Here is a 13,646-nt window from a genome sequence, read left to right as displayed (position 1 = left end):
CGATGCTGGAGAGCTGTGAAGTGTAAGGAATCTGACCCAGGGAGCTGTGGGGCTGTGACACATCAGTTCTTCACAGAATTCTCAGTTGCTGGATGGGAATGCCACGGGACAGGTCCTGTGCGCTGGGTGCACACGTTGGCACTGTGTTGTTGTTGTTGTTGTTGTTGGGATATGGATTCCCTAAAGGCAGGGAGACAAGTTCCATGTTAAACCAATGCAACTGGGATTCTACCCTCTGGCTTTTTACTCCAGGACTGTAACTTCCAGGTATCAGGCTGTCCTTTTCACTGACCTCGCAAGCAAAGGTTGGGATAACAGCTCAATTCAGCCCGTGACAAATGTAAATAAAACAGTGCTGCTGCTTTATATATTTTTAATAAAACCACATATATATTTTAAATAAAACCACTGCGAGGCAGCGCTGCTCTGCACATTTCCTAAGCAGCACCTTGCTGGAGCTCAGAATAAACACTGAAAGCTTAGGAATTTCTAGCAGATTACCTGGCAGGATGGAGAGAAGGAAAAAGAATACTTCTGCCCCCGTTGCATTCTTCATCCCTTTGCCTGTGTTCAGGCAGAAGGAGGGAATGAATGCAGCTTTGTCTGGTGGGATGTGATGGAGCTTTCAGCCACTGCTTTGCATGGGGTGCTTGGAGCCTTTTTGGGGAGCCAGCCCATGTCACCCCAGCACAGAGCCCAGCCACAAACCCCAAAGCACGTGTCACTGCTGGAGGAAACCCACAGCAATCGCAGAAATGGCCTTTAAGCAGAGCGTGTTTTCACTTACATGGTACTTTTGGAAAGTCCTCTTGTGGAGTACACTGCTCCAGAAAGGAAAAAAACATTGCTTTCCTAATAGGTTGTGAGCTACAGGCCTTTAAGCACGTAAACATAAATAATATAAATACAAAGACAAATACAAATATATAATATATCCACATCAGCACAAGATATGAAGAAACGATTGCTGGGATAGGATTAAACCTGTCCCAGAAGTGCTTAGGCTTAAGTTCGCATGGTATTGCCAAAGTCTAAGAGGTGATAATTTCTACAGACTGCTATAAGAAATAGTGAATTTATGGATTTTCTGTGAAGACAGAAATGATTAGCATATTAAAATTTTTATGTCCAAAAAATTGCCATGCAGTTATGCAAAATATGTGCACAAATCTTTAGAACACTTATTGGCTTTCTGCTTCTGCAAAAAGCTGACATTGTTCAGCATTTGCTTTTAATTTGTTTATTCCTCAATTCAAGATGTTCTGGATGGACCACCAAGGCTGCAGTGGTCTGGCTATTTTCCACTCTGAGGCACCACTGATACATGTATGTATTTCCTACTCCTTCTTGCAAATATATTTTATTTTATTTTATTTTATTTTATTTTATTTTATTTTATTTTATTTTATTTTATTTTATTTTATTTTATTTTATTTTATTTTATTTTATTTTATTTTATTTTATTTTATTTTATTTTATTTTATTTTATTTTATTTGTATTTTTCTACATTGCTGTTTGATTGTAGGGAAAAGTGGAAGGTTTTCAGCATTTTGGTCTCCAGCAGCATGATTTCCACGTGTTGTTGTTGTAGCGACCTGGTGTCAGTCTTTCACTTAATGAACCTTCCAAGTCCTTAAAAAGAAAGGGATCCTGGTGCCAGTGGGGGTTTGATCCTAAAAGGATTTTTTCCTTGACATCTCACCAAACTGGAATCTCTTTTTTTTTTTTTTTCATAGTTCTATTAATAATTGTTCTTTCATATGTCTCTGAAAATCCCTTCTTAGACTGGCACAATGCATATGGTGATGTGATGGGCTGTAACCCAATCCACACTGCTGAGGGAATATCTGCTGCCACAGATTTATCTATTATAAAATATCTATTTATTTTCACCCCCACAGGTTTATCTGTAAATACAGAAATAAAAGCTGCTGCAAGAACCAAGTATACTAATTCACACTTCTGCATTACTAAAACAACATTTTTAAATTAGCTACACTCTTTAAAAGAGTTTCTCCTCATCTGTGTTTGCTTGCAGAGCTGGCAGCTGAATGCCAAATATCTAAGATGTTTTATTTCTGATGTTTTCAATTAGTGCAGGGCCCATTTCAAATACCAGGATTAACTTTATATCAGGAACAGCCATCACTGGGCAACAGGTCCTGTGTTGCCATAATTTTAGACAACTAATTTCTTGCTTTATATCTTCATCCTGAACAGGAACATTTATTTGGGTGTATTCAAGGGAAATGCAAGAAGGTTTATGGTTTAAAATCATAAGCAACACTCCTGACTAAAAGGTCTCATTTAAGAACAAATCTTTTTCCATTAATGCCTGGGAACATCTGCTAACAAATCAGGGATACTCACATCAGGAAGCCAATTTCCAGAATGGGACAAGTGAATAGATTTGACAGTAAATGAAGCAGTGGCAGCTCCACATTTTAGGGGCTCTAGATAAGAGCAACTTCGTGCTGGGCAGCTCCCAAGCTGAGATGCACTGTGAATCCCTCTTGTAATTCACTGCTCAGCACCATAAAAAAACACATCATTGCTCTGTATTTGGTGAAAATGTAAATTGACTTTTGTTTGCTGAAATACAGTGCCTGTATGATCATGGTATATACAAATTGTATAATGTTAGGAGTTAAAATTTGTTGGAGATCTGCTGCTAAATACCAGAAACTCTACAGTCATTTCTGCACCCTGAGAGGAACAAAACAGGGAATGATGAAATCTGCACACAGTGAAACTCTCCTGTTAGATCAAAATGTTTATTTTAGGATTCCTCTATGTGACTTTTCTCACTTCAATGAGAATAAGGTTTGATGTATATGCATGAATGAGAACTGAATGAACATCAGACAAAAAAATAATCTTGGTGTGTAAAGACACCTGGAAAATCTTGCAGTTAGATGCATGTAGGGCATTTTTTCACTTACCATTTTCACTGTTGACAGTAACAATTGACATAATAGCAAGGAAAGCAGAGATCTGATCATCTGGCCAGCCAGAACTCTCAAAACAAAAATGCAGGGCAATGTCTTGCAATATTGTGAAATGTTGAGTTCTTATTAAGCATGGTGAGATGACAGTAAAAAATTGTAATTCACATTTGCTAAGCCTGTATTTGCATCCTGAATATTTTTTACCACATGTTTGTGTTCTGCAGTGTACAATGGGCCCTGGTCTTGTTTGGATCCTCTCTTGAGCCTTTCTGTGTCAGCATCCGAAAGCAAATTACTCATATTGAATTTGCAATGCAAATTTGACAGCACTCCACAAGTCACACAAAGAATAGAAAATGGTTCAAGAGCTCAAATATAATTTATTAATGTTCAGCTGAAGTATTACATATTTTAAACATATATTTTGAAAGGTAGGTTGTGTATAGTTGCAGTCTGTTGTCCAGCTGAAGTATTGGTTTGGGCAAACTGAACTAGATCCATGTCTATATATTTAGTCAAGCTGAACTATGAAGATGTTTAAGAAAATACTCCCAAAAATACCTTGAAACCCCCACCACAATAATTAGAACAACATAATAGTATTATTCAGCAATGAAGGGCTAAGTGTTATGATTTATATTTTGCAGGGACCAGCAGGACCAGGAAAGAGACTATCCCCCTGATCTCGGCATTGGTGAGGCTGCACCTCAAGTGGCACATTCAGCGTTGGGCCCTTCACTATAGGAAGGACATGGAGGTGCTGGAGAGCTCCAGAGAGCTCTTCCAAGGCGTGGCTGAGGGAGTGAGGGTTTTCAGCCTCAAAAAAAGGATGTTCAGGGGACCTTCATCACTGTCCACATGCTGACCTGGAGGAGAGTGTGGCGAGGTGGGACCGTTCTCTGCTCTGCCTGCAGTGAGACGGCCAGGAGAAATGGCTTTAAGCTGAGACAGGGGACATTCTGATTAGAGATCAGAAAATTTTTAGGCACTTTGGCATTAGGAATAGGTTCCCAGGGAGGTGGTGGAGTCAGCATCCCTGGAGGGTTACAGTGACAATGCTGGGTAGGCACTTGAACTGGATGATCTTGAAGATCACTTCCAACCCTGATGATTCCATGATCCAAACTAGACAGTCCTTAAAGTCCCTTCTAACCCAAACCATTCCATGGGCCTGTAATTTATTTCATTTGCCAGAGCACAGATCCCTGCTCAGTGACTAAAGCAGGCGTTTCCACAGACACATCCCTGCATTAGAGGCTCTGGGGCAATCGCAGCGCCCTTTTCCCTCTCACTTCTCCCCGCTCCCCTCAGATGCTGGCTGCCTCACGGACCCATTATTAGAGGTGCTGGGACAATGGGATCACCCCTTTCCCTCACTTCTCGTTCCCCTCAGATGCTGGCTGCCTCACGGACCCATTATTAGAGGCGCTGGGACAATGGGATCACCCCTTTCCCTCACTTCTCCCCACTCCCCTCAGATGCTGGCTGCCTCACGGACCCATTATTAGAGGCGCTGGGACAATGGGATCACCCCTTTCCCTCACTTCTCCCCGCTCCCCTCAGACTTCGGCCGTCTCCTCCTCCCGCCTCCCGCCCCGCGGGTCTCCGCGCCCGCAGCGCCCTCCCGCGGCGGCGATGGAGCCGCGCCCGCAGCGGAGCGGCCTCGGCGGCCCCGCCCGCGCCGAGCTCCGCGCACCGCCCGCCGCCGCTCACAGCGCCCGGCCCCGGGCAGCGACCGGAACTCCGAGGGAGGAAGGAAACGTAAAGGAACGTTGAGAGATCGGTAACGTCAGAAAGGCCCAACCCCGTTTGCTGCGCAACAGACCGCGCAGAACCGGGGCGGCAAGCAGCGCCAATATGGAAGATCGCGAGCAGAGCGCAGCGGCTCAGCGACCACCGGCGGTGCCCGCAGACCCCTCCACGAAGATCCTCTGAGGTTCTTCACTGCGCAGGCTCGACTCGGTGCGCGCATCCCGGGGAGGCCGGCGGAGCGGCGAGGCGGGCTAATCCGGGCCGCATCCCGCGGTCCGGGCTGACAGCCGCCGCGGCCGCCATGTCGCACGACGGCAACAGCGGCGAGTCCCCGCCGGCCTCGCGCCGCCGCCGCTCGCGCCCGCCGCAGGCGCAGGAGCGCGCGGCGGAGGAGGAGGCGGCGGAGGAGGAGGCGGCGGAGGAGGAGGCGGCGGGCGAGAGGCTCCGGCAGCTGAGCGTCGGCGACGGCGACGACAGGGAGCACAACAGGATGATCCGGAGCCAGTACCGGCAGCTCATCTCCACCGTGCAGCGTAAGGAGGCGGCCAGGGGAGCGCCGGGGCCGCGCCTGAGGCGGTCCGCGATGGCGGCCGGTCCCGGCCGTGTGGGGAAACGTGTGGGAGCGTTCCCGGCAACTCCGGGCGGTCCTCGGGCTGCCGATGCGCTGGGTTTGGACTCTGAAAGAAATTCGACTCCCAAGGAAGCATGGAATCGCAAATCATGTTTGGCTGGAAGGGACCTGACGGGTATTCTCCTTCCAACCGTGGCAGGGACACCTTCCACCGTCCCAGGCTGCTCCAAGCCCTGTCCAGCCTGGCTTTGGGCTCTTCCAAGGATCCAGGGGCAGCCACAGCTTCTCTGGGCACCCTGTGCCAGGACCGCCCCACCCTTGCAGGGAAGAATTTTTTCCCGTATCTAAACATACTCTCCTTCAATTTGATGCCATTCCTGTGCAGAGTTCCTCTCTTGCATCCCCTGGGATAGCGAGGTTAGGAGGGATTTAGCTGCACTAACACACATGTGGTGCCTGCATTGGAGCAGGGGAACAGTCGGCTTAAGGCCTGGAGATACAGCGAAATCCTTTAATTCCACTTTCATGGTGTCTGAGCTTTAGTTTGAAACTGCAGGTATCATTATGTGCCTGGACTGGAAAGTTATTCTTGGGACTTCCAAAAATGCTATGTAGTTTTTAGCATCTCTCCAGACAGGTGTGTGAGTCCTTCTCCTATGTGCATTTGAGTGAGTTGTGCTGTTTTCCTCACAAAAATGTGGTCAGTAGCACTACCAAGTTCAGCAATACGTGGGATTAGTTATTTTGTGAATACTTGATACATTTGTGCAGTTGCTTTGCAAGAAGCTACAGTGCAGTTTGTGCCTGTTTATGGAACTGACCAAGTGTACAGTTGGCTGGTTTGTTTTTTTCATGGAAATTTCACTCATTTCCCCAAGTTGAGCCTGTTTTGCTAGTGAGGTAACTGGTGGGTGATCTCTCTCTTATCTAGGCCCACAAGCTTTTTGTTCTCTTTTCTCTCCTTGGCCCAGTTGATTGATGGATCTTTGGTGGGTACCTGGCCTCCATTCAGCATCAAACAAGCAAGTGTTTCTCAGAGCTTCTTTTTTAACTAATTCAGGATTTCCTTTGTGTCTTTTCCCACAGAAAATCGAGAAGCCATGCTGAATTCAAGAAGCAACAGGCTAACAGAAGCTTTGGAAGAAGCCAATAGACTTTTTGATGGAGGTAAAAGAAATTCAGTAGTCTTCCATTGATGTGTTTGGCCAAGCATGAGGCGATGATGCCTTACAAACAAAAGAGGCAAAGAGTGAAGTTGAGGTCCAAGTACTTCATCAGAATTTTGTATAGCTTAAAATAGATATGTTGAGTTGAAGATTGGTTGAGTAAGTTGATGTGAGAAAACAAATGTCATTGCAGTTTATTTGCTCTTAGAAATAATTCCTTGCTTTATTTTGATTCACTGGAACAGTGTATATCCGTAATACACATAAAAGATATTAGTATAGAGGGGTTCATTTCACTTGGAAAGTGGAAAACATGTTGATTAAAAAATGCATTTGTTGTTCAAGATCGTGTGTTACTCTTCCATGGTTTGTCATTCTTTCCTTTTTTTTATGATGATTATGTAAGTGTGTTAGAGGTCATTTCAATAAAAGGATTTCCAAAGCACTTAAGCCAGGACAGTCCCTATGCTGAATCTGATAATTCTCTTTGTGACAATTTTATATTAATCACCACAAAATCTTTTCTGTACCAGTTTGCCGTGCACGGGAGGCTGCACTGGATGCCCATTTCCTCGTTATAGCATCCAATATAGGAAAGGAGAAGGCCAGTGAGTTACACTCAGAGATGTCAGCATTTGATTCAACAGCATTTGCAGAAGACTTGGTAAGTTCCAGGCTCTGAATTTGCCAACATTTCTACTGGAGGTTTGCCCTGTTTGTTACAGAACCATAAAGCCTCAGATTGTCAGACAGTACATGGCAATTCTGGTGGAATTTAATGCTCTTCCTATGAATTTCTTTGATAAACCTTCTGGTGACTGTTGTTAATTGTCTTAAACTGCATATTAAGCACTTGCAATAGGGGAAGATCTGACTTGAAATGCAGACACCTCCCCCATTATTGGACTGCTGCTGCTGCTTTATCACAGCTCAGTCAGCTCGTGCTCTTGAAGTCTTCTGCTCTTTTTTCAGTCACTCTTCTGTAATTTCTCAGTAGCTAAGTAGTTTCTTTATCCTGTCCACTGGTTTCTATGTTTCTGGATAGAGTTCTTGAGGCCGTGTCACTGACATGACATGGGACTTTGGGACACTTGAATGCTTTCAGGCTGGACAGTTTGTTTCTTTGTACTGGGGGGAGGAGTCGGATCAGAGCAGCTTTTAAGCAGGCTGTTGGCTTCTTTCCTCCTCGAAAATGCTCCCTTGTGTTACAGCAGATCAACAAAGAATCTTGAGTGTTTGCTTAAGTCTATAAAAAACGTAAAGTTCAATTAAAAATTTTTCTTGAGTGTGGACTGGTGGATGCAGGGATAGGCCAGATAAGTTCTATGATATTTGAGGGGCTGGGCTTCCTGTGAGTGTGTAGTGTTCAAAAACTTCTGAGACATCTGAGCTCTGAAGTGCGATATGAGTAATGTTCTGCTACTTCACACACCACTGAAAATGTGTTGGAATCTAAGCAGTTTTGTTCACTTACGGCTTTCATTGGTTGCTGAACACAAGGGTGAATTTGAGTGCTTATCTGTTTTCATGAAAGTCAAAGCTGCTAGGCAGTGGCATTAAATACTAATTTATTAGCCACACACCAGAATTCAGTGTTTCACCATGAATGTATCTATTGGTTCACCTCTAAGTGAATTTTTATTGCAGCTTTTTTTCTTTTGCAGCTGACCTTCATGGGTATAAATCGCACTGAAGTGGAAGAAACGGATGAATCTGAGGATGTTCCAGGTGGTTTTTTACCTACTGATGCCTGGCAGACAATAGGAGAAGAAGCACCCAAGTACTTCAGAAGAGCACCTACTTTTCACTACATGTAAGTGTCTTCAAGGAAATAGTGTGTACTGCAGCTCAGGGTAATGGCCTTAACTGATTCTTGTGTTGATGCCCTGGCTTTACATGAGTTAAACTGAAGTTGCAGCAGAGTGTTGACAAGGTGTGAGGCTGTCAACATACTGGAACAACTTTTGGGGATGGTTCTTCGCAGAAATCTGTAAATGTGGTGAAGGTATCAGTCATCACTTTGCACTTGCTTGAGGAGATCAGTGTAAAGATTCCTAAGCATACAGTGTAAAGCAGATTTTCATGTGTGTGTTCTTTGTGTTTTGGTTAGGATGGGATCTTTCAAGTCTGAGCCTCCTGTACCAAAGCAACGGATTGAGAGGCAGAAGAAAGCTAGCAGAGGAAAAGCAGAACGGGCAATGCCTGCTCAGGTTTGTTAAGTGTTATTTTCATTAACCATTTGTTCTGGCATAGTTATTAAAAATTACTTCTCAATCTTGTAGTTTGTTTGGTTTGGGTTTTGTAATTATAAACTGTGTAGTATTTATGACATCCCACCCTTAAGGGGAAGGGAGCATCCACGATCCACAGATGCTTGTGCTGTGCTTATCTCCAGGAGCCAGAACAAGGACATTTGTCCCAGAAAGGGGCTGCCCTACCTTCACATGGCTCTTTCTTTTCCAGCTATATCCTGTTGTTTCTCACAGTGTGTGATTACCAGCACTCCTTGGTTCTTATTGCCAACAATCCTTCGTTGGCTCCACAGCTATCCAGCTGGAGTTGGAGGCACACACATCAACCCTTTGCCTCCTGAGCTTCTACTAAAGGATTCAGACTCCATTATTAGGTTTCTTGATTTGTTTTGACTGCAGTATTTCACTGAGTGGAAGGAAATAGGATTTATACTCCAATTTTGTGCTCAGAAGTAGGGTTTACAAACTGATTTTCAAGTTAGAGCCTCTTGCTTTGAAAGGAAACAGAAAAGAAACTTCTTTACATTAGTGTGGTTTCCATTTTTCTTTAAGAAGTGTTTAACAGGATGTGACATTTGCACTAAAATGTGGTTAATAGCAGCAAGCGAATTAGCTCACATAACCACTTTTTTGTATTTTCTGTTTTCTTATTCTTTGTGTCATTGACTGACAGAAAAGCAAAAGTCTGGGAATATTGAAAGAGGCTTATATCTGAAACTGCAAATATAATCCATGTTGTTACAGGGAAGCTGAGGCTGTGATAATGCTGGGATATAGAGGCAAATGGTTGATTGATTTTAAAAGGCAGCCTACTCAATCCAAATAACCATAGAAAGGATTTGTTATAGTTTCTACTGGGAAAAAGAGGAGCTGGAAGGTTTGTGGGTTGCTTACAAATGCTGATCTTCATTCAACTCACAGACTGTAGCATTGTGTAACCCTCAGAGCCATTGAAAAGTAAGTGTACACCTGTACACAAGCTCAAAACATACAAGCCATGGCCTTTCAGTTTGATATTGTAAGATTGGAATAAAAACCTAAAGCACTTCAAGGTTGTCTCATGTTTGCATAAGTGTGTTTGTTATGTTGCATGTAGAGAGAAAAATTCAACTTTTATGTTACACGTTCAAAAGAGTATCTTTGCATATTTTGGTAATTCAACAGCAGTTTTTTGAGGTGAATCTCTCTTTCTTTTTCCCAGTTAAAAAAAATGGAAGAGTCTCATCAAGAAGCTACAGAAAAAGAAGTAGAGAGGATCTTGAGAATACTGCAGACTCACTTTGAAGATGATCGTAAGTATGGTTAAATTAAACATTAACTAGAGAAAATGAATATTCTGTGTCTTCTACACTTTGGAGTGGTAAAACTACAGGGACAAAATGAGATGAAGTCTGCAAGTAGAAATCTTTGGTGAAGCACATAGACCAACCATGTATTTTTTATGAACACTAATCAGCTGTTGTTTGACTGCAAAGTAAATGTAAATCCTCTCCCCTGATTAAAGCCTGCCACTTGTAGATGGCAGTCAAATACTCAAATATATGGATTTGTGTGGGGGAAAAGATGGAAGAAAATATACTCTATAAAACATTTGTTTTTGCTAGCAGTGGGAAATTCTGGATTGTAACTAAATTGATAAACACCCTTTAGATTTTGAAAGGTGCAACGTCTCTCTTAAGTTTGTATTTACATCTGTTAGCTCTGTGTATACCACCTGTTGGTTTGTTTGTTTGTTTGAACAAAGCTATTTTTGCATCCCCAGCTAATACACCCATTTCCTTCTTTGATTTTGTCATTGATCCGAACTCGTTTGCACGCACTGTGGAAAACGTGTTTCATGTGTCCTTCCTTACCAGGGTAAGGCATGACATCTTTTTAAAATATCACTTTAGATACTAGAATTACCTAGAAATGGCTGGTTTTTTTCTGGCTTCGATATTGAAGAATAAGGATTTAAATATGAGGAGTACTAATTTATTTTCTGGAAACAGTCTGCGATATTTTGGTAATCAAATTAAAAAGGAAACAGAGTTGACTAACTTTAATTTTTTGCACTGCAATCAATTTACCAACAAAACACGAGTGATATTTTTACAGTCAATATGTTTATAAAAAAATATTCTGGCTCACATTTTCTGCACATATAGAAAAGCTCTCAGAGTATGGAAGAGTTACTGAGGCTGTAGAAAACTATGTTAGTGCAAGGTTTATATTTTTGAATCCGTGGATTTGCACTTCAACACTATGCTTGGTTGGTCAAAGAAATAAAATTAATTCTGGAAAATATGAAAACTGCCAAGGATATTTTGACTAATTCAGGTCTTACATTGAATATAAATGTTATTATAAAGGGTTAGCTCAAGTATATTTAGAGAATAACAGCGACTTTAATAAAGCATAACTTTTATAATCCAGCAGTTGCTATATGGACTACCTTCTTTATGGATAAGTACTGTATTAAACTAGTTTTTTCTTATGTGGTATGCCAGTGAAGATTCTTTATTGGTATATATACCTGTTCATGATTATGTAATAAGTAAAAATATGAAATTTCAGTGTATTATCCTAACTGGAAAACTCTAAGTTACAAAACTTTAAATCCCACTGTTTTTTAGGATGGTCTTGCAAAAATAAAGCTGGATGAAGATAAATTGCCAGTAATAGGTAAAATCTAGCTTTAAAATACTCTGGTTTTTGTAACAACGAACTGGGGATATACAGTGAATGTAATTGAAGGCGTGAAGAGATTTATGAGCAGCTGAAAGGATTGAGTCTTTTCAAATACCAATGTATGGAAAAAGATCATTATGCTGATTTATACAAATTTATTATATTAATAGAAATCAAATGTTATTGCCTTTCAAATTATACTTTTTGCTAATGAAGTACATGAACATTATTACACTTGGCTGAAAAAAGATACCTTTGGGTGTAAGAACTCTCTTGCCTCAGAGTTGGGAACTGCTGCAGCTTCAAAACAGTTGGAAGGGAAATTCTTCATTCATTGTTGAATGAAGAATTCATTCTCCATTCTTCATACAAGGCTGGCTTTCATAGGATATCAGTGGGGTTAGCACTTTGGTGGGATATTGTAAGGAATCAAATATTTAGGTCCTTCTGAAAAAAAGTTAATTCCTAAATTTTTAAGACGTGAGACTAAGGAAGTATCTCAAGCAGTACATGGTACAGGCTGTTGATAGAGACTGAGTGGGTGGAGTGTGTAGGAGTGATCTGATTTTTGTGGAGCTTTTGTGTTCCTGATGGAAACTGGCTTTACAAGTCCTGCAAATGCTGTGTTTTGATCAGAGCCTATAAAACCCAGCGAGGGAGGAGAAGAGGACAGCAGAGCTGCAGCACGGAACCAGGTGGTCATAAGTCTGAACCAGAAAGAATGGAAGGTACCACGGAGAGCACTTCATACTTTGGATCAGTTGTTTTTTATTTAAGCCTCTGAGAGCTGTGCTGGGGAGGGCAGATCTTCTGTGTACAGAAACACTGCATTTGACCTTATGGATGCCAGAACAATCACAGATCTAAGGGATGTTTGTAGCTGCAGGAAAACTGAGAATTTGGGTTGTGATTCCATATTTGATTCCTGAAGCCTGGTCAGTTTAAGTGCTTTGAAGCTGTGCACTGACTTCACTGTTTTATACAAGGCCTGGGTAAATATGGAATCTGTTTCTTCCCTTATGTACAATTCTTGTCTCTGGAGGCAAAGTTATCCATGCAGTTTCCTCACTGGAATAAATCTTAGACAGAAAGTACTTTTGAGCACCACATACTTCTCCTTTGTCCCTCACTCAGAATGTGCAGGAGAGATGTAATTTGAAATAGTGCTTTAGTATCAGAAATTTTATTACTTGCTGGTGGTGATTCAATTCAAATAGTTCAGCTCTGTTGACTGACTCACTGCTGTCATCTCTAACAGGAGATCATAGAAACATTTCAGATAAGAGAAGCCATGATTACACCTCCTTATCAAGCCACTGAAGAGGAAATGGAGACAGAATAACTATTAAGTAAGTTCTTTTAACAAAGCAAACTCAGTAAGTTCCTTATGCATGTGGGAGAACTTCAGGGAAGCTGCGTGTGACTTAAAAGTGCAGAAGAACTGTGAGCAGGGTGACTAACATCTGGAATTGCTGTGTCCTTGCCCTCTTCATGAAACAAAACGTAATCTAGCCTTGTATACAAATAATAAACTAGGGAAAAATACCCTTTGAGCTTGATGGTCAGTTAAGTGATGCATTATTTTTTGGAACTTTATACTCAGAATGCAGTGTTGAAAAGAATCATGACTTAGTTTTTCTGTTTGGTTTCTTAACTTCCTGACAGCTGATGTTGTTAATAAAGTAGTCTGAAGAAGGACTTAGAGGGAACCAGGCTGTCTTCCCTTCTGCTTCCAGAAAATTCTTCCCATGATAGGAATGAAGTCCTTACTGTCACAGTTGTTTGCTCAGCTCCAGATCTTAATGCATGTTGTCTTACTGTCTTCTCTTTTTTGTTTTTCTTTCTCCTTAGGTGCCTTAAAGAAAATACTTCAGAACATTTGTTTCAACAATTGTTTTATATGTATATGTTGTAAAAATAAATTTATTTTTTCTGGAACATCTAGATGCTTTATACAAGCTGCTTTGTTTAGAACCATGAATGAGTTGGGTCAGAAGGGACCTTAAATCCCATCCAGTGCCACCCCCTGCCATGGCAGGGACACCTTCCACTATCCCAGGCTGCTCCAAGCTGTGTCCAACCTGGCCTTGGACAAAAGAGGGACCCAGGGGCAGCCACAGGTGCTCTGGGCAACCTGAGGAAGTTTAGGCTTGTCACAGTTATTTATATATTACGGCTCAGTTTGCTATTTCATATGAAGTTTACTGGCACTGATGAAAAAGGGAAAAAGGAAACACTATCCCTTCTTTCCTCCCTTGTCTCACCCCAGCAGCAGCAAGTGGAAGT

The 13,646-nt window shown here is 42.0% G+C and overlaps 1 protein-coding gene across 1 annotated transcript; it reads left to right on the top strand.

Moving 5' to 3' along the window:
• The first annotated feature begins 4,719 nt into the window (after positions 1 to 4,719).
• On the top strand, positions 4,720 to 13,298 carry NSMCE4A (NSE4 homolog A, SMC5-SMC6 complex component). The gene is made up of 11 exons (XM_030276560.4): positions 4,720 to 5,234; positions 6,359 to 6,439; positions 6,972 to 7,102; positions 8,103 to 8,251; positions 8,549 to 8,648; positions 9,892 to 9,982; positions 10,453 to 10,547; positions 11,306 to 11,354; positions 11,997 to 12,088; positions 12,619 to 12,709; positions 13,212 to 13,298. The coding sequence occupies exons 1-10, from the start codon at positions 5,003 to 5,005 to the stop codon at positions 12,700 to 12,702; spliced, it is 1,104 nt and encodes a 367-aa protein (XP_030132420.1). The 5' UTR covers positions 4,720 to 5,002; the 3' UTR covers positions 12,703 to 12,709; positions 13,212 to 13,298.
• The last annotated feature ends 348 nt before the right edge of the window (positions 13,299 to 13,646 follow it).

The sequence above is a fragment of the Taeniopygia guttata genome, chromosome 6 (assembly GCF_048771995.1).
Source record: "Taeniopygia guttata chromosome 6, bTaeGut7.mat, whole genome shotgun sequence".
Taxonomy (NCBI): domain Eukaryota; kingdom Metazoa; phylum Chordata; class Aves; order Passeriformes; family Estrildidae; genus Taeniopygia; species Taeniopygia guttata.
This window is presented reverse-complemented; position numbering and strand designations above follow the sequence as displayed.

Coding starts and splice junctions, on each gene's coding strand:
- NSMCE4A (XM_030276560.4), top strand. CDS start 5,003: ATGTCGCACGACGGCAACAGCGGCGAGTCCCCGCCGGCCTCGCGCCGC. Junction 7,103..8,102: donor CAGCATTTGCAGAAGACTTG/GTAAGTTCCAGG, acceptor TTTCTTTTGCAG/CTGACCTTCATGGGTATAAA. Junction 12,089..12,618: donor TGAACCAGAAAGAATGGAAG/GTACCACGGAGA, acceptor CATCTCTAACAG/GAGATCATAGAAACATTTCA.